This window comes from Perca fluviatilis, chromosome 5, assembly GCF_010015445.1.
Source record: "Perca fluviatilis chromosome 5, GENO_Pfluv_1.0, whole genome shotgun sequence".
In the NCBI taxonomy this organism is placed as follows: domain Eukaryota; kingdom Metazoa; phylum Chordata; class Actinopteri; order Perciformes; family Percidae; genus Perca; species Perca fluviatilis.
Window position 1 is genome coordinate 36,380,059 of NC_053116.1, and position 21,290 is coordinate 36,401,348.

The 21,290-nt window shown below is 42.5% G+C and overlaps 1 protein-coding gene across 2 annotated transcripts in view; it reads right to left on the bottom strand.

Moving 5' to 3' along the window:
- plch2a (phospholipase C, eta 2a) overlaps positions 1–21,290 on the bottom strand; it is a 174,922-nt gene that overhangs the window by 107,188 nt on the left and 46,444 nt on the right. Inside the window, exon 1 of one of the 2 annotated variants that reach the window (XM_039800543.1) lies at positions 9,732–10,123. The exons of the other annotated variant lie outside the window; for it this stretch is intronic. Within the exon in view, the coding sequence (XP_039656477.1) occupies positions 9,732–9,774 (43 nt within the window). The 5' untranslated portion in view covers positions 9,775–10,123. Of the gene's footprint in view, positions 1–9,731; positions 10,124–21,290 lie in introns of those variants that run through there. 2 annotated transcript variants of the gene reach the window in all.

Below are 21,290 nucleotides of genomic sequence, written 5' to 3' on the forward strand. Positions count from 1 at the left end.
TTTTCTTTCTTCAGTTTTCAGCGGTGATCCACACAAAATATCTGTGGGATTTAGGGGACTGCTTTTTTGCTTGAGATGGTAGATGTGTTAACATTTTGAGTTTGAAAAAAAATTATTAAATGACATTCACAGCCAATCAGTTTGACAGTAATGTCCATAATATGATAACACATACACACTCAACTCCTGAAAGGAGGGGTAGGGATGGTGTTCCATGAATAGTAATCCAACGCATTGCTAATGCAGATGATTTCAGAACAGTTGTTACTAACTGTCACTACACGGTGGTTCTTCTTCTTAAAAAAAAAGAAAAGAAAAAATTTAACCGTTTTTTGAAAAAGTTTCTATATCAGAAATTTGGATTTCTTTCAACCAAATTGTAAAAAAAAAAAAAAAATTGTAAAAAAAAAAAAAAAAGTAAAATAAATGATCAGTACTTTCATTGAATTTGGGTGTTTTTATTCAATTTCATAGCATTTGAGATTTGTTTTTTTATAAAAGAACATTGAAAAAAGTGACAAAAATGTCAAAAAACCCAACAAAAATGTCCCATAAAAATGCACAGAAAAGTACAGACGAAAACATTGGGAAAAGTGATATAATGGATGGTTAAATTTACATGGTTAAATGGATCAATATACATAAGCACAATTACCCGTGGCTGGAACTGGAACAAAACCAATGTACAAACATCCCAATTGCAGATCTCCCCTTCCTCTCACAATCAATCAAGAAATCCAACTTCTGCCAATGCATTACCATCTATTCAACTCTGACAGCCTGGTGGAAAACAAACCAAATCACAAAATCATCACTAGAATTAAACAAGTTCACCCCACTTTGGCACAATCCAGTGTTCATGTTACAAAACAAACTTTTTTACTTCTCCATATAGGCACAAAAAGGAATCACACACCTTCACCACCTATTTGAGAACAACCATTTCATGTCATTTAACACACTCACAGAGAAATATGGGTTTGGGAGAGAACAGTTCCTTCAATATCAACAACTCAGACTTAAAATAAAAGATAAAATCGGAATCACCAATAACACGTTACAACCCTCTCAGCTCACAGAAGAACTTATGAAAATGAATAACTGATCTGTAAGAATACCTTCTCCATGACTACTAACACAAACATGCAGCTTATACAATATAAAGTCATTCATAGGACTCACATCACCCAAAGTAAAATGTTCAAAATGGGCCTAGCAAACACAGGTATTTGTTCACAATGCACCTTAGGTAGCACAGAAGATTATCTGCACGCCATGTGGCTCTGTCAACCAGTTCATTCATTCTGGATCACGGTCACCGAGACACTGTCCACCACCCTGAGCTACAGAATCCCATCATCTCCAACACTCTGCCTCCTTGGAGATATCTCCGAAATCCACATCCCGCAAAAATTCAGGAATCCGTTGTTCATTTCTCTAGCTGTCGTTAAGAAAGTAGTCCTCCAAAACTGGAAATCAAAGAATTCTTGCCACATCAATCACTGGACAAATGTAATCTCAGAATATATCTCAATGGAAAACACAATGCACACAGAAAGAAGCAAATGTCAGCCTTTGAAGATACCTGGTCCCCATTTCTAACGTTTCTAAATTCAACAAAAATATGACTACAAGCCTTGTATATTACCAGACATATTCCTCCCTCCTCCATTATGTAATACCCCGCCCTCCCTAGTACTTTTACATTATTTAAATCATTTATCTAATTTCCCCCTTTTTTTCTCCTTTTTTTCTTGTCTTCTTTTCTTCTCCCTTACAGTTATCACTTTACTCATACACACATACACACACTAGCAACACCATCCACACTTATGCATAACATGTTTTTCCAACTCCCTTTAAACACGAAAACCGTGATCACCCAAATATGAATCGTAGATCATTCTACCCAATTATTAATAAAACATCCTTGTGTTAGTCAACTGTCCTGTCCAGTCCCGTCTTGTCAGTTCTGTTATTGTCCCTTCTCACTTCCTTTTGTTGTTCTGTTTGTCACCTTGTCGTGTTTTATGTGTTACACTTCGTACGTGGTGCTTTAACCCCCCCTCCCCTCCCCGCCCTTATATGGATCCAGGGTCTCACTAAAACAGGGTGAATGGTCACGGTGGGGCAACCGTTAATGCACTGAATGTAATTCTAAATCTGAATGTAATATACTGTGTATATAAAAAATATCGCTCCATAATAAAAATAAAGTTGTCCTCCGAAGAGGGGGGGTGGTGGTAGAAAAAGAAAAAAAGAAAAAAGTGATATAAAAAAAGTGGAAAAAAGCTTCAAAAACGTCGGGAAACTGTGACTACATAATTTCGAAAAAAGTGACCAAACCATCGGGACCATCCTGAAATGTAAATATAATAGCAGTTGATCGTTGATGTTAGTTATGTCCAGTGAAGACATTTTTTTTATTCAACATTCCCCTCTTTGATTACGGAAGAGGATTTGAATGTATTTGAGTTCTGAGTTTAAACTCAGAATTGTGAGAAAAAAAGTCTGAATTAAAATGACTTTATTCTCAGAATTCTGACTTTAAACTCAGAACTCAAATACATTTTTTTATGTGGCCCTAATCCTCTCTCAGGGGTGATTCTAGGATCAGACCTTTAGGGGGGCCTCAGCCCCTAATGAGAATGTGACACCGACACAGTGCCTTGCAAAAGGCAAAAGTGTTAACTGCTGCATTTCCATGAGATGCTGTAGATATTCTTACTCCCCAGAGGATCAATCGTAATTGTTCCGGTGACCCTCTGACCTGCCACAGTATGTAGCTCCACCATTAAATCTCCACTTCATCAATAAGATTGATTAAAGAGTACAGCTTGCCATGTAATTTACTGAGCACATGAAATGAACCAGTTCATTATGGACTCTCAAATGAGCTTTAACTCCACCTTATGAACTCAGCGTAAGTTCATTCAGGAAGACTTCTATACGTCACATTCCTCTCCCTCCCAACCTAATCAGCTGCATTGTCATCAGCTGAATGTGGGCGTTTACTCTTTCAGTTGAACCAACCAGATTTGGCCACAATCTCTGCGAGCTATCGCATTGTTGCATTCAAACTTTAAGGGCCTTATCTTGCACCGAAGCCAGCCAAGCGCCCAAAGCCCCCAAAGCAGTGTCCTTGCTAGTTTAAGACCGACGCGAGTGTTGTCAATTTCCCGTCTAGCGCCCGCGTCGTTTAAATAGCAAATGCACCTGCGCCCATCTGTGCGCCCATGGGCGTGCTGGTCTTACAGGGAGGTATGTTCAGGTGCATTCTGGGCGTATTGCTATCTTGAGGCAGCGGAAAGTGATCGCGTCATTGACCAACAAAAACCTGGTCTATAGTCAATAACGCAGCATTTCACTGTTATTTTAACAGAGCATTAGTAAAATGCGCCTAGGCACGGCGTACGCACACTATGCTTGTTACACACACAAGGATGTGCACAGCAGCACACAAACATGCAAAAGATTAAAAATAAAAATATTACAATGTGATATAGTATTAGGATATGATCTGCCCGTGCGTGAAGTGAAAGCGCGCGAGCAGATCATATACAATTTCACATTGTTATATTTTTTTTTTCTGTTTCTTCTCCTGAAAATCTCTCCTTCCTGCTCAGCAAATCCTCCATCATAATAGCAATGCACCGAGGTCCAAACGTGCCCGGCTTTTAAAGGGAATGGGAGATGACATGATTGGTTTGTTGCATGTTACGCCCAAAACACACCTATGAATTAATGAAGACACTAAGTACAACCCTTTACAACCATGCGCGCCTGGTGCACGGACCCTTTTTTTTTGCCGTTAAACTAGCAAAAGTGGATTCGTACACGCCCTAAACGCATCTGCGCCAGGCGTGCACTTAGATCATTAAAATAGGGCCCCAAATCTTTTCTCCTCTCTGCTGCTGTCAGTTGTCATTTCAGGCAAAATCAATGTGACCCTCCTCCACCCCGTTCACCTCCAGTTCTCATTATTCCCAGCGCCCAGGGTTCCTCCATCAGAAGCCCCGCTTCACCTCATATCCATCCGGATCTTCCGGCTTCCTTTATCCCTCCATCACCTCCACCAGTGTCTAGACTCCATCGGGGGGATATTCATATACATCCACGGCCTCTATACCCCTTATAATTTAACATTGCGATGGAGTATAATCACCAAAGACTCACATACTATGATGCACCATGTTCACTAAACTTATTTCACTCTTAAATCAAGTCTCTCCTGATTGAACTAGTATAAATCTACATTTTGGAGTGTAGATATCTCAAAATCTTACAGACCTGGATCATATTTGTCTTTGCACATAATGTCTATGTCTATGCTTGTTTACATGGCAGTAAACACTTTTAATTTAAAATACCTTGCAACATGAATTGTTGTCTCACAAGCATCCATTAATCAGAAGATAGTCTGAATGTTATTTTAAGACATAGTAATCATCAAAGTTAAATAGAAGGCCAGAGTGACTTCGAATATTGAAACATGACTCAGACTGTTGTTATGCAGCCAGTTCCCAGTGATACCAAGTTGACTTTGCGTTCCTACCCGCCTTCTTTGCTGTAGCTTTAATATCAAACAGCAGCAGATTTCCTTGACAGCGGCAGTGATTCAACTCCTGCCCCCCGGAGCTTTTGGCAAAATCCTTCACGTGCATCCAAAGAAAAAGTCATTATAATTCCTGTCAAAACAGCCTCCACCTGCAGCCTGAGCCTTATTTTAAGAGAATTCTGGGGAGGGGGAGGCATGAAAGCATGCTCATCACACATCTCATGTCGTCTGTCAGAAAGATATAACACGTAATATCTTCTTTATGATCCGTAACACGGTTTACAGATTGGGCCTAGCTTTATACTCTGCTAAGAGGCTTACAGCCATAAATGTAATGGTAATGAACCGTGTACTGAGGGCATGGAGGGAAGCTGGGAAGGTGGGAAGAGAATTTTCTCATATTGGCCCTATAGCTGATCAATATTCCTGCAGGCGAGCTGGCCAATGGCCTGTGGAGGCTTCCTCGTAAAGTCAGTTAAGTTCCCCAGTGGCTCCTTACTGCAGGGTTTACCACCAAAAAAACAGTTTAGCCCAGTGGCAAGTGTCTTTTTTTTCGACGAGGGCCCGGCTGGGGCCAGTCACAGCCTGATGGCAGCATTAATGTAAAGCCCAATAGTTTCTGTGATAACAGAATCATGGACAGAATTGCAAAATTAAGAATTTAAAAAAAGCTATAAGGCAGATTCCATAGGGCCGTACGTTAAGTCGGTGCTAAAAGCTAACTGGAGATTAGAAAACATTTCAAACCGAGCCGCGCCACCGTAATTGTAGTTTAAAAACATCTTAAAAATTCATTGCAAGGCCACCAGCCTGGCAATGCACTGGGGGAAAGTGTAATGATACTGTCTCCTTTACTCCACTAATAATGTATTAATAGCAATACTTTAGTCCCCCACTAATAATCATTTTGAGCTATCAGCGTGTATGTCTACGCTGTATACAGCGCCGGCAGTCTGCAACGTCACAACGTAAACATACATCAATCATCAATCAAGATACATCCCATCTGTCATTGTGGAGACATTGGTGCTCATGTTTGTATATTATAGCTAAAGTTTGCTGACCTTGTTTTTAATTTATATGAATTGTATTACATATATTATTGCGATATTTTTCTATATATTGTCTGTTTTTTTTACTGTACTATGGACCTTCGATTGTGTCCTGAATAAAGTCATTATTATTATTTTCTTATATTTATTATTCAGGGTTTTCCCTGCCATTAAAAGGCTTAGGTGCAGCACCCAAGCTGTTTCTGTCACAGCTTAAAGGACAATTCCAGCACAAAATGAACCTAGGGGTTAATAACACATGTGTACCGAGTCGACCGTTCTCTGTGATATGTTTTCATGCTAATCAAATATGTCTCTAGCTCGAAACAAGCTAGCGCAAACCGATAATTAGCTTATAACAGGAGCGTTCACATATACAAGCAGGCACCATCTTGGGAAAACAGTCCTGACCAGACAAACGACGAACGCCGTGTTTGAGCTATGTTACTAGTTGCACGGCGTTCGTCGTTCGACTGGTCATGACCAGTGACGCCTGCCTGTATACATGAATGCTACAGTTTTTCTAAACTATCTTTTTAATAAACTGTCTGTACACTTACAAAGTTCTCAATGCTTTGGTTTACATGTAGGGACCCTCATTATGCTACCGTGGAAGTGTGGTGCTATTTTGAGCCTTGTTAGTGGTGTAGAAATAGAGATTTACCTTCTGCCCTGAAGACTAGCGTTATAAGCTAATCATCGGTTTGCGCTGGATTGTTTCAAGCTAGAGACGCATCCGATTAGCATGAAAACAGATCCCAGAGAACGGTCAACTGGGTAAACATATGTTATTAACCCCTAGGTTCATTTTTCTCCGGAATTATCCTTTAAGCCGAATGAATATGACTAAAGCCTGGTTCACACGGGACGATTTTAAAATTGTCGGCCGATTTTCCAATCCTGAGAGGCCCCACACACGGCGATAAAAAATCACGGGTCTAACAGTTTTGGTCGTACAGTGTGTGGTGCGCAGCACACGGCAAAATCAACACATCACACACGAACCGATTTGACTGCCGAGCATTCCCAGGTAAGACGGGAAATCTCGCAAAATCCCTCGAGATCAAACGCGACTTCAGAGTAAACAATCATGGCGGATGCAGTGGCGATAGTTTGTAGTTCGTTTTTAACCAAAAAAAAACGTTATCAAAATAAAAGGCGATGGTCAAAGAAGTGGCGACAACGCGAGCATGGACTATACTTAGCCACATCATGATATGGAGGTGAGTTGTTGTTTTTTCTCATAGAAATGTCGTTACGTACTACACAGATTAATTACCGTTGAAATACACGTTCATATATTTCCATGTACTCTGGTGGACTGCAGTTGTGGATGTAGTTATGCCCATCGACTTTATTGTATGCCACAGTCCACAGGCTGCGTGCTTGTTTGTCCCCGGGGGACACCACACACGAGGAGAAATCGGGCCAAAAAAAATCCAACATGTTGGATATCCCCGATTTGTGATCGGAGCGGTCCCGACGTCCTTCCGAGCAGACGAGAGCAGTCTTAACACCACACACACGGCAGGAATATCTGATCAGATTATTTTACGATAATCGGAGCATCCTTATGATTGTCGGGAGGGGTGAATCGGGGCTAAAATCGGCCTAATTATCCTGCCGTCTGAACCAGGCTTAAGGGCCCTATTTTAACTATCTGAAACGCAAGTAGCTTTGTGGGCGGATCTCTGGCTCTGTTGCTATTATAACGGCAGGATAAATGACTCTTCTAAAAATCTAAAATGGGTTGGTCTGACGTAGCTAGTTGTGGTTTGGGCGTAACGTGAAAATAACCAATCAGAGCGTCATCTCACATTCCCTTTAAGAGCAGGCGCGCTTGTTCCATGGCGGGTTGCTATTATGACGGCGAATTTGCTTGGCGCACGCCAGCGGGAGCTGTCCGAAGTGCGGCAAAGTAATAAATGCCCGTCTTGGCTGGGTGGCGATGTTGCTGCGGCCCCTCGGGTGCATCTCCTCAAGTCTGGAGAGGATTACTGCAGCCATGCAGCGTGGGCCTCCAAACGCACCACCTGCACCTGCTGTGCCCCTTCCTCCACCCCCCACTCCATCTCCGTCCACCCACTCCACCAGGAGTGCATCGAGTGCCCAATCACACCGTAGTTCAACATCACGTCTCCTTAAGTCCTCTAATATTTCCTCATTTATGTCATCAACACATCCATGATTCATGGAAATGTTGTGTAAATCACAACAAGCCACAAAGAATGCTGGGACTTTTTGAGGACTGTACTGTAAAGTGCCTCCTGACCAATCCAAACACCTGAAGCGCATTTTCAGTAATATTTTTCTTTTTCACGCTACATTATGGCCAAGCATTCGCCCCTAAAATAGCATCTGAATAACTGACTTTAGACTAGAGCCAATGACTTTAGACCAGGTTTTTCCTGGTCAGTGTCGGAATTGTTTTCTGAAACTGCAAAATAGCACCAGGGAACGTTTGTGCCGGAACACGCCTCCTCTTTTCGCTGAACTGCCCCCGGGAGCGCAAATAGATTCCCTAATTTACAGACGTGCATCTGTGGAGGGAAAAGACCGCTGTGCGTCGGGTGCAAAATAGGAACGATACATGCGTCGGGGTACAAAGGCAATTGTGCTGAGTGCAAGATAGGGCCCTAAAAGTCTCAAATCAGGTTGTAGCTTGTTTCTAGTGGTCTTCTTTAGCAAGTTTAGTTTTTAAGCTTTCTGAGTGTAATTTATGTAGTACCTGCTCTAGCTTTTCAGACACAGACCTGGTAAAAATAATGGTCCAAGATGATGTGAAATTTCTTTTGCAAAAAAGTAAAAAAGAAATTGAGGGTGGGCCCCTAAACCCCCCCGCCCAATATGTGCATCTAAGTCTTCCAACTACTAGAGGGAAAACACAGTTTTTATTATATTATTATTAATAATAATAATAATAATAATAGCCGTGGTCCGGGCCAGTGGTGCATGCAAGTAAAGCCGACACTGCTACAAGCCTGCATTCAGCATGGAGCGGCAGTATATTGTACGGCTTTGTGAAAGTGTGATTATAGCGCTCGGCACTGCTTCTTCTTCGGCTGCTCTGCTCCTGTTAGCGGAGGTGATCCAACACTAATGACTCGCTCTATGGTTACTGGGGCTTGGGGGAATGCTGGCAAAAGATGGAAGGGAGGATGGGAGGGAGGGAGGATGAGAGGGAGGATGAGAGGGCGTGGAGGAGAGGAGTTGTTAAGCCTTGATGGGGAGTTGTCAAAGATAGATGACTTCCTTTTGACTGCTTTTCCCTTCTGTTCTCTCTCCTGGCCATCTCTGCTCATCCTTTCTTCGTTGCCGTGGCTGACAAAGATAAGACGGGACTTTGGCAAGTGTACTTTGGTGAGCTTATTAGCACTACTGCCTTCCAGGTGATCCCCTTTAAAACAGGGTTGGGCTGCTGATGTCAAGTCAACTTTATTTATTTATATATAGCACATTTAAAAGAGCATAAGTTGACCCAAAGTGCTTTACCACCAAGGCAGATGGTTTGAATTCTGCCTCGACACAGATAAACACAACATTACACAAGTAAAAATTACATCACAAAACGACAATTCAACTTAATACAAAACGACAACCCCAAAGTCAAGTTAGAAAGGTGGAAGTTTGGAGAGGGAATTAAACCAACAACAGATTAAAAAGCAGTATAGGGAAGTAAAATATAAGATAAGTAAAAAGCAGCTAAAAGCTAAGAGCAAATGAAAAACAAATATGTCTTTGATGGGATGTCTTTAAAGGACCCACGTTTCATTTGAAAGAGTCACACCCAGCACAGAACTCAGAGCTTCAGTCAACACATGAGCCACATTTTTTATTAATTTTTTTCAGCAGCAGGAGACTCTTTTGAAAGATGTATCCAAAGGCACCATAGAGAGCAGTGAATGAGAGCATGTGTAGCTGGTGACAAAGCCAAGGAGGCAGCCAAACGGAGATTAAGTGAACAGACGCAAAAGACAGAGCTGAAGTCAGACTGATGGCTGAATTTTTTTTTTCGGGGATGAAGAAGACGACTTGGGAGAAATTCCTCTGGCCTACTTTTTCCACAGCTTTACTGCATGCAAGTAAAGTGTGAATTCCTCGACCACTTGCTTTTGTCTTACCTTGCTCTGGGCTCAGCCTGCGAATATTGCTGGAATCGTCCATTGGTGTATTCCCAAAAAGAGCTTCATGTGCTGCTAAAACAAGGACGGAGGGGCTGGCTTCACCCAAACTACCGTCTGGAGGGCTGCTACTGTCACAGGCATGCCTCGCCTTGTGGCTGTCATCATCCGAGGTGTGACAGGAAACTTACCTAACCTCTTCTCTCCTCTTTCTAGTCCACCTCTCTTATACAGTCCTCGTCTCTACTCGCTTCCTGTCTCTCCAGGAAAGCCCATCCTCTCTGTCTCTATGTGCTACAGTAGTGTGGCGGGTAGCAGGAAAGACAATAGTGTGTTATGGCACACTTCTTCTTCTTCCTCTTCTTCTGCCTCTACTGTAATGACGGGAGGGGAGGGGAGGGGGGGTGTTGCCCAGAGAGCTTTGGGAGCACGCTGAGTGCAGTCAACCACTCACGGCTCTCGTACGAGTGAGGGGGAAGCGTCCTCGGTTCAAAGCCGATCACCTGGGAGAACCAGCGCTATTAGATGGAGGAGGAAGGGAGGGAGAAGTGGGAAAAGAAGAGAGAGAGAGAAAGAAAGGGGGGGAGGGCAAACTGGAAGGGAGGAGGAGCAGGGAGAGGAAATGGAGTGAAACGCATCTGCTGAGATAAAGAGGAGAAGAGCGTAGAGAGAGGAGGAGAGGGATGCGATCGGCATGAAGGAGGCAAGGTGGCTGTGATTTGCAAGTAGCAGAGAGCAGCAGCGTGGGGTGCGCATGTTTTATTCAACACAGAGCTTTTTTTTTGAGAGAGAGGACCAGCCAGGATGGGTTTGTCCCAGCAGTCGGCCAACACAGGGGGGGACAGAAAATAACAAAAAGAGGGAAATGATGAACTTGTCTCCCCTTATAAAATTTGGGTCTGAGGCCAGCGGGAGAGCAAGCAGCCTTCAACGTATGATAGAACAACTTCTAGGAAAGTCTGCCTGTAGAGTAGGGCTGGAAATATACTCGAAATAGTTAGACCCAATCACAATGTTTGTTTACAGTAACTTCCGGATAGAAAAACTCACGGACATACAATTTAACGGCACTCAGAAAACGGGGACAGGGAACAATTGGATACACACTCATCGCATTCATCTTAAAGCAACACTAGAGAACTTTTCTGGCTTCGGTCCCCCTACAGGTTGGAAGCAGAATTGTCCATTACCTTACATTACATTGTCCTGTTCATTCGAACTACAGATCCGCTACCCGATCTGGCAAACTTGCATAATGTAATGTAATGGACAATTCCGCTTCCAACCTGTAGGGGGACAGATGTGGGAAAAGTTCTATAGTGTTGCTTTAAATGCATGTTTGGTGCTTTCACAGGCAATAGACAATAGAATAGAAAGGTCCATAGTTTAAGTCTGGTATTTTTTTTTTTTTGTATAACAGTAAGTAACGTCTAATGTAAAACTAACTTAGTTAAATCTGTGTGCATCAAAATGAAGTATTTGAACCTCATAATTAAATACAAAATGAGGGAAAAACTGCAAAAAGGTCCACCTTTTTGAAAAAAATTTCATTTCCACTAAGCTGGCTACGAGCCTGTTCAAATGTCAACACTTTCACTAAAGTAAAGTTAGAGACCTTGTTTACCTGTTGGACCACAGACTAAATTTGGTAGATTTGGTTTATCAAAGACACTAGCAAAGAAACACAGCACAGAAAGTAAGCACAGCAGAGACGTTAAACCTCTGTGTTTAACTATTGAAACGTTACAGTTAAGGTCCTTGTTTCGTATCTGTCTTCCTAAAAATGTGTCACGCACAGAAACCTTCCACACTGAGTCCGATGCGTATTAATCTGTTGCGACATTTTTAACAAAAACAATACAAAATGTTGACTGTGCTGTTGCTCTGCCTCTCTGTTCTTCTCCCTCACTTCATCCCTCGCTTCTCTACGCTGCCAGTAATATTACCTCTCTGCCTGTCCTCTCTGCCTACGTCTTCTTGTGTTTTGGCACCGCGGCTGCCTGATAGAGTTGCGCTGCCCTCGCTCTCCGTCTCCATTACTACACTGTTGCACTTCTTTTTCTGCCTGCGTTCTCATAAGTCCCCTCTTCCATTCTCCTCATCATCATCATCCTACTGTATATTAGCCTCCCGTCTTGACAGCAGACTGTCTGAGTTATGAAATGATACGTTGCACTTGGCAAGCATTTTTCTGTGCTTCATGTAAGCATGATTGACACAACGTGAGGTCGTTCATATTTTTTAATTATTTTAAAATTTTAAATTTGGGACTCGGTGTGAACAGAAATAAACAAGTTTGCCGATTTCACATATCTCTGCAAATCAAATCAACGGCCATTACTTGGAAACGATTGTTGTGTAAGTGTGACGTTACAGTGACTCAGTCTATACCAGGTTCACTGTCAAATTTACCTAGGTACCTTGGCAACAATAAATGAAACAATGTCTTTTACATAAACCTTTGCAAGTTCAAGTGGAGCTCTTGTTAATTTGTACTGAACAATAAACCGTAAATTGTGGATTTATGAGTCTGACATTTATATATACATATTTTTTTAAGGCAACAGTTTGGGAGATACGTTCAAGTACAGAGCTGCCGTCAGGACATGGTTAGCCTAGCTTAGCATAAAGGCTGGAATCAGGGGGAAACAGCTAGCCTGCCTCCATCTTAACTTCAAAAATACACCTACACAACTGTCAAGCCCACTAGATATCATTTTAAACCATACACAAACTAAAAACGCCAATTTGTGGTTTTTGCCGTATGTGTTCAAACCTTTTCTATAGATTCATATGTTGGTTTTGGTAAATCTTGGATTAATTGCACAGTCCTCAAACCCTAGGGTAATGCAAAACTCAACTTTGATTTAAAAAAGAGATCACCACACAGAAACATGGAACGTAAAGCCGCTGCTCCTTTGCATCGAAAGGAGCCAGTTGAGGTGGTTTGGGCATCAGGTAAGGATGCCCCCTGGGCGCCTCCCTAGGAAGGTGTTCCAGGCACATCTAGCTAGGAGGAGGCCTCAGGGAAGACCAAGGACTAGGTGGAGGGATTATATCTCCACCCTGGCCTGGGAGCACCTCGGGATCCCCCAGTCGGAGCTGGTTAATGTGGCTTGGGAAAGGGAAGTTTGGGGTCCCCTGTTGGAGCTGCTGCCCCCGCGACCTGGCCTCGGATAAGCGGACGATGATGGTTGGATGGTTATATCCAGTGTTTTAATAGAGATTTTCCATACGAAGAATGCACTTCTGATGGAAACACTGAATTGTCAGTAACTGTTGTCAGCAGCTTTTAGTCTAAATCACTTGGTACTCCCCACAGTGTGTACATTGACCCATACTGGCTGAACCGTGGGGTGGCAACAGTACAAACACACAGTGTCATGGCAGTCATGATACATCAACTTCGAATACAAAACACAATTCACAATATTTTCAGCATCTAATGCCTGATATTATTATACATTGAGAATTGTCTCACCTCATGCATGTTTCATGAGGCGGGAACAACAAAGCTCCGCTCCTTTGTACATGGATTTTCACAAAGCCACAAAATCATAACCCATCTCTCCCCAGGAGAAGAGCTGAATCCAACCTGCATTTCAACCAAAAGTCAAGCTTCATTTATCCAACAGTGTCTTCTTTGTAGCGTGCAACACCTCCTCCTGCTTGAGTGAGCTTCGGGCATGCTACAGTGGCTATCCACTGAGTCACAGTATAGTATAGCAACAGGACCTGTGTCGCACAGACCCTCGGGTCATCACAGACACCACCACTACTCCCTGACGGTAGAAGCTGCATGGGAGGAGCATGGAAGCAGTCCGTAAGGACTAGTGTAATGGTCTCTTAGTGTGTTACATGTGTTTGGGTTGGTAGTGGGGGTTGGGCATTAGGGCCCTGAGGGACTTTAAAAGGCTGTAATTGGGGGCTGGGCCCTGTACCATGTAGCTTTCTCTTTCACTGAAGTAAGACAGATAGATTATGAAAAATATGGCCATGGCTGGGGAACGGGAGCAAGTGCATGTTGCATCAGCATCAATGCATTGATGAAAATGATTGGCGAAGATGTGTCTGTGGCACTCGACCCCAAGCCCAGTGGTTCCTCTTAAAGATATACAATAAATCTTTAACAAGCTTGCGGCCATGCTATCGGCTCAGCATGTCCGCTTGGTAATAATGGCAATGGTATCATGTTGATGTGTAGCGTTTACCATATTTATCATGGTTGCATGCCAACATTTGCTAATTAGCATCAAACACAAAGGAATGAGGCTAATGAGAATGACAGGGCTGTAGTCAAGTCCACCTTTGGCAAGTCCGAGCTATGTCCAAGACTAGGACTAGTCAAGACTGAGTCAAGACCGAGTCCAAAAAGGTTTGAGTCCAAGTCAAGAGCAAGTCCAAAAAGGTTAGAGTCCAAGTCAAGACCCTCCTCCTGCTTGAGTGAGCTTCCGGCATGCTACAGTGGCTATCCACTGAGTCACAGTATAGTATAGCAACAGGACCTGTGTCGCACAGACCCTCGGGTCATCACAGACACCACCACTACTCCCTGACGGTAGAAGCTGCATGGGAGGAGCATGGAAGCAGTCCGTAAGGACTAGTGTAATGGTCTCTTAGTGTGTTACATGTGTTTGGGTTGGTAGTGGGGGTTGGGCATTAGGGCCCTGAGGGACTTTAAAAGGCTGTAATTGGGGGCTGGGCCCTGTACCATGTAGCTTTCTCTTTCACTGAAGTAAGACAGATAGATTATGAAAAATATGGCCATGGCTGGGGAACGGGAGCAAGTGCATGTTGCATCAGCATCAATGCATTGATGAAAATGATTGGCGAAGATGTGTCTGTGGCACTCGACCCCAAGCCCAGTGGTTCCTCTTAAAGATATACAATAAATCTTTAACAAGCTTGCGGCCATGCTATCGGCTCAGCATGTCCGCTTGGTAATAATGGCAATGGTATCATGTTGATGTGTAGCGTTTACCATATTTATCATGGTTGCATGCCAACATTTGCTAATTAGCATCAAACACAAAGGAATGAGGCTAATGAGAATGACAGGGCTGTAGTCAAGTCCACCTTTGGCAAGTCCGAGCTATGTCCAAGACTAGGACTAGTCAAGACTGAGTCAAGACCGAGTCCAAAAAGGTTTGAGTCCAAGTCAAGAGCAAGTCCAAAAAGGTTAGAGTCCAAGTCAAGACCCTCCTCCTGCTTGAGTGAGCTTCGGGCATGCTACAGTGGCTATCCACTGAGTCACAGTATAGTATAGCAACAGGACCTGTGTCGCACAGACCTCGGGTCATCACAGACACCACCACTTACTCCCTGACGGTAGAAGCTGCATGGGAGGAGCATGGAAGCAGTCCGTAAGGACTAGTGTAATGGTCTCTTAGTGTGTTACATGTGTTTGGGTTGGTAGTGGGGGTTGGGCATTAGGGCCCTGAGGGACTTTAAAAGGCTGTAATTGGGGGCTGGGCCCTGTACCATGTAGCTTTCTCTTTCACTGAAGTAAGACAGATAGATTATGAAAAATATGGCCATGGCTGGGGAACGGGAGCAAGTGCATGTTGCATCAGCATCAATGCATTGATGAAAATGATTGGCGAAGATGTGTCTGTGGCACTCGACCCCAAGCCCAGTGGTTCCTCTTAAAGATATACAATAAATCTTTAACAAGCTTGCGGCCATGCTATCGGCTCAGCATGTCCGCTTGGTAATAATGGCAATGGTATCATGTTGATGTGTAGCGTTTACCATATTTATCATGGTTGCATGCCAACATTTGCTAATTAGCATCAAACACAAAGGAATGAGGCTAATGAGAATGACAGGGCTGTAGTCAAGTCCACCTTTGGCAAGTCCGAGCTATGTCCAAGACTAGGACTAGTCAAGACTGAGTCAAGACCGAGTCCAAAAAGGTTTGAGTCCAAGTCAAGAGCAAGTCCAAAAAGGTTAGAGTCCAAGTCAAGACCGAGTCCAAAAGAGAGACAGTCAAGGGAGAGAAAGAAAGGATCAAAGTAGGCCACATCATTCACTTTAAGTATAACAATTTCACTTTCACTTAAGTCACATAAAGCTGAAGTGCAACTTCAAATATTAGATATTTTTATTCTGGTGTGACAAGAACATTCTGGACTGCCGATGGAAAATGTAACAAATGACAAGCAACACAGGTGTCACTAAAAAACACTGAAATGTTCCCATTCTTGAACTGATTACTTGTCTTGAAGAATCCATATTACAATGTGCTCGCTGACATTGTGTCTGTGGCCAAAATGAAAATAATTGATGCCCGATGATTGAGGCATATGACGTAGCCAGGCGTATACCGAGGACCAATACCAATGCCTGTTCTAGATGGATTTTGAATTAATGTAATACTGTTTTTGTGAACAAGCACACTTCATCAATGGTTTTGTTTTGAAAGAGGAAATTACTTTAGAAAAAAGCATATAGTTCTGGACTCAGTCGAGACCAACTAGAATTTTTGGCGAGTCCAAGACAAGTCCAAGACAACAGAAAAACTTTACTGTTCATCCTGTGGGGAACATGAACATCTGTTACAAGCTTTTTGAGACTCTGTCCAACATTTCACTATTTTAAAAAAGAAATATAGCTTATCATACAGTCTCATCGACTTTCTGAACTGAAAAAAGCATTGCTAGTGACATAATCTGCACAGCAATTACAAAACCTCCAGCATCCATTACTTTCAAAATGTATTTAGCAAAGCAAATTAGTAGGGTATTAGTGTATTTTGTAAAAGACAGGGTTGCAACCCACCCACAAAGCTCCACCAGATCTGTATATCACCTTACATGTTCCTGAGGTATGGAGAAACTTCACATGCACACAACTGCAGAGTCACCATATTACTTTGATGGTATGGAAATCTCCATCGGAAAGTTCTCATAAGGAGAACTGCTAGTGATGCAGATTTTCCATAGCTGGAAGTTCTGTACTGTATATATCTACACGGGTTAATTAAGTATTTCCCAACGGTAATAGTTGTCTGCACAGCATTTTCTTTACAGTAGAAAAATAATTCATACTGATACTGGAGATATGATAATGATACTGACAGGAACTTTTAGTACAAAAGCTCTTTTGGGATCTTGTTTCAGCCGCAGGCAGGCTGTTCTCATGAGCCATTCGTACATATAGCTACGAAAAGTAAAGCACTGTAATTTGTATGTATTCAACATACTTTTTCAGTATGCACCACAGTGACTGCTGCTGTATAAGAACGCTGTGGAGAGCGTAGGTAGGAGGTTTGGGTGGATGTTGGGTCATAAAACACAGCACTTTCAAGTGGGGGAGTGGAGTTCGCTTTTTCCGGGAAAATAAAAGACTTTCACCCAGGAAACACATGTTTTTTTTTTCTTTCTATGGGAGTGTTTTAATCTAAAAGTGCATTCCATTTACCTCGGAACTCGGAAGCCGGAGCTGGGAATGACGTCGCACCCGAGTTGAATGCGGCCCATTTAAAAGTTGGATTTTTCATTGTGGGGTTAGCTCTAGCCAGGTTAGCTATCGTTAGCAATACCAGTTGATGTTTTTTGTGCATACAAACACTATAGCAACATGTCCACAGATAGACAGGACTGTGTGTACAACTGATTTAGTGAGACACAAATGAGACAGAAGTGTTAATAACTGTATGTTACTACAGCTTTCACTACTGTTGATGCACGGAGCAGCCATGTTGGATTTGGAGCTCGGGGCACTCGGAGGTTGTCCGAGTTCCGAGCTCGGAAATCCGACTTCCGAGTAAAAATGGAAAGCACTATTATTATTTCTAGTTGGATCTTGTTTCAGACTGTTCTCATGAACAATTCGTACATATAGCTACGAAAAGCACTGTAATTTCTTTGTATTCAACATATTTTTTCTGTCAGCACCACATTGACTGTCACTGTATAAGAACACTGTGGACCGTGTAGGGAGGAGGTCAGGATGGGTGGGTCATAAAATACAGCCCTTTCGAGCAGGGTAGCAGAGTTTGCTTCCCGGGGAAAACAAAAGACTTTCACCCTTACCCCTAACCCTTTTAATCCAAACCACAATCTTTTTCCTAAACTTAAGAGTCCTTTTGGTTCCTAAAGTTGTCTCCGTATGATGCTCACTTTTTGTCGGCTAAACTCAACTGTCCCGGCCCCTTGAAGGACCATCTCGTGGAGCTCTGTACCCGGCTCAAAGTAACCTATTGGCAGCTAAACTCAACTACCAACTGCCGCTGATGCAACCGACAGCTTACAGAGCTCTGTAGCCGGCTTCACGTGACCAGCCAGCAGTCGCCTAATATCGTGGGATTTCAGAAGAATTTGTGCGCAAACGTTTTCGTACGATATCATACATACATCCTTTAGAATGCGTTGCTGCAGGCCACTGTTACAAGTTGAAGGCTGCGGAAACATGGTCATGTGCAGGAACAAGAAAGATTAGAAACCAACAATTTGAGACTGTGAGCCTCATGGCAACTATTTCTATCACTTCTAGGTCACCTGTGCCACCTTGTCCATTATTTGGCAGTGCAGCAGGTTATCTCCTGAGCTCTTGTAAAAGCATTGGATTGATAACATCGCTGCAGAGCAACAACAGAGGGAACAACAACAATCTACAGCCACTGGTTTCTAGTGGTGTGGGAGAACAAAAAGCCACTGGTGAAGCCTGATAAGAAATTCGAGACACTCGTAGAAACTAACAACCCACTGTTAGGTCACTAGAGAGCCTGTTTCTATTTCTTTTGAGCCCACGTTTTCTTCTACAAGTGAAGCAGAGCAGAATATTGACTGATTGGCTCACATGGGGAGGTCGCACACAAACCGAAAACACCACTGATGGCTCAGTTCCCATCAAAGACTCACTGAAATGTAAGTGGATTTTCAAAATGGCATGAGAATAGGCCTGTAACAATTACTACATAATTGTCTAATTGTGATTTTTATTTTTTACATAATAACGTCTTCTTCTGTTTAACTGCAGTTGCTTACATTAGCTAAGGTCTTAAGGCGTATGACTGGTAGTTGTTGATTTTGTTTAGATAGGCCTAATTGTAATTACATAAGTGATTATTGGTCGGACTATGTATTTTTATTATTATTTCAATTGTTAGTTGTTGGTATTAGGCCCTATACACGTTCATAACAACAGAAATGATAAGGGGGGATACAGTTGGAAAAAATGTTTTATGATAATAAAAAGGCGTTGTTTACTTCATAGGCTGTGTACCCGTGTTATTACATTATCTGGGTCTATAACAAAAGACGTATCCTAGTAATAAATAAATAAATATTTTTAAATTTGACTGAAAGAGACAATTATATCGTTAAATCGCAATTATTTCGGAGACAATTAATTGGACATTGATATTTGGAATTGTTACAGCTCCACATAAGAATATTAATAATAACAGCGGCAGCTCAGATAATCTTTTCTTGTTTTTCTTAGCAATGTTAAAGCAACACTATGTAACTTTTAGCCCTAAAGGTTGTCTCATTGGATCTACAACTCGCACTACCCAACGCGAGTTGTAGTTCCAATGAGACGACCTGTAGGGGGACCGTCCCCCTACAGGTCGTCTCATTGGAACTACAGCTGCAGCTAAAAGTTACCAAGTGTTGCTTTAATTCAATTCAAATAAATTTTATTTATAGTATCAATTCATAACAATAGTTATCTCAAGACACTTTACAGATAGAGTGGGTCTAGACCAGTGGTTCCCAACCTGGGGTCCGGGCACCCCTTAGGGGGGCGGCAAAGATCACAGGGGCGGCGCAAGTCTTTATCTGGTTTGAGGTTGAGGTAAAAAAAAAAAATATTTGCACATGTTAAACAAATTATGATAATACACTAGAATATATAATGGATACAAAAGTCTGTATGAAAACTATATATTTTGTTGTATCCTCATTTTTCCTGCCCCCACGGAATCACTATTTTATGAATGAAACATGGCGGAGAAACGTAACAGTGCTGATAACTCCTCTGTGTCAAAAAAGAAAGTAAGGCTTTATCTCGAGAGTTACCTCAACTTCGGGGGGGGGGCTCAGCTTTTCTTAGACATGAGTAAGGGGGGCGCCAAGGAAAAAAGGTTGGGAACCACTGGTCTAGACCACAACATAATTTACAAAGACCCAACAATTCCAGTAATTCCCCCAAGAGCAAGCACTCAGTGCGAAAGTGACGAGGAAAAACTCCCCCTCAGGAAAACCTCTATCTTTATTCATCTAGTGTGAAATTAATTGGCAATGCTGAGGAAATGTCAGTGAAATTTGCCATTTCCGTTAAGTCTTTCTATTTCTAGGCCTAAATTCTAATTTGCATAAAAACATTCCTGGCTGGGGATGGGGACCTAGCCCTTTAATCTAAAAATGTCTCTGTCTCTTTGGGAAAGGGTTTGACCTGTTCAGCAAACTGTCTCTTAGATGTTACGAGTGGGGACGGAAGAGAGAGTGGAAGTTAATAACCTCAGCTGAATGAGTGGTGGGGCCAGCTGTGTCCTCCGTAACTTATAAAATGTGTGTGTGTGTGTGTGTGTGTGTGTGTGTGTGTGTGTGTGTGTGTGTGTGTGTGTGTGTGTGTGTGTGTGTGTGTGTGTGTGTGTGTGTGAAGAGCAGGTGGCCTAAAGCAAATGGAAGAGCGCATTTCCCAGGGTTAGATTGAGGGTCAAATTGATCGAAGACAAACACTTTCATTATGGAAAAAATGTCAGGCGATTGAATTTGTGCTGTAAGACACACACATCACATACAGCAGGATGCAAACGAGGTCCCGCCTATCATGTAGAATTAGCATTTTCTATGTCGGCTGGGAGGATTCCGTCAAAAAACAATTCATAAATGATTCAGTCTTCTGTTTCGGCTAATGATGCAGTAAGCGGCCACACTTACTGCACGCTTAGGATAAGATGATTGATTGGATAGTATAAGTATTCAGATCCTTTACTTAAGATACTTAATTAAGAGGAGCAATAGCACAATGTAAAAAGACTTCATCCTATGTAAAAGTCATGTAAAATTTTGAATGCTGAAATTGTACAGCCTGTGAGGGAATGGGGAGAACTGGATTGTCCAGAACGAAGAAAGCTTCCTAAACTCAGGGTCGGCTAACCCTAAATGGCACACCTTACATAGACATAGCGTAAACTATATTAGCAACATAAATCCAAAATGTAACACTCTGCTAATGTAACAGGCTTATTCTGTAGGACCCGATTCACTTCATGCAGATATTCCATTCCGCCCTGTCTTCCGCCACTCTCTAGCTCACTCCGCCATATTACCGTGCTCGCGGGCGCTGGTTGAGCCTCCGTCTCAAACTCTGCCATTTCCACCAGCTGACAGTTAGCTTTAAATATGTTGTTTTTTTAAGATTCTTTGGTTTCGCTGTTGAGATCGTTCCATAAACGGATTCCTTTCACTGCGATGCAACGTTCCCTCAGATCGGTTCTGTTTCTCGGATCAATTACATCAAAGGTTTCCCTATACATCATTAAAAATAAAACACTTTGAGGATATTACTTGAAAACACCATTAGGTAATTACAATGTATTGGCAATGC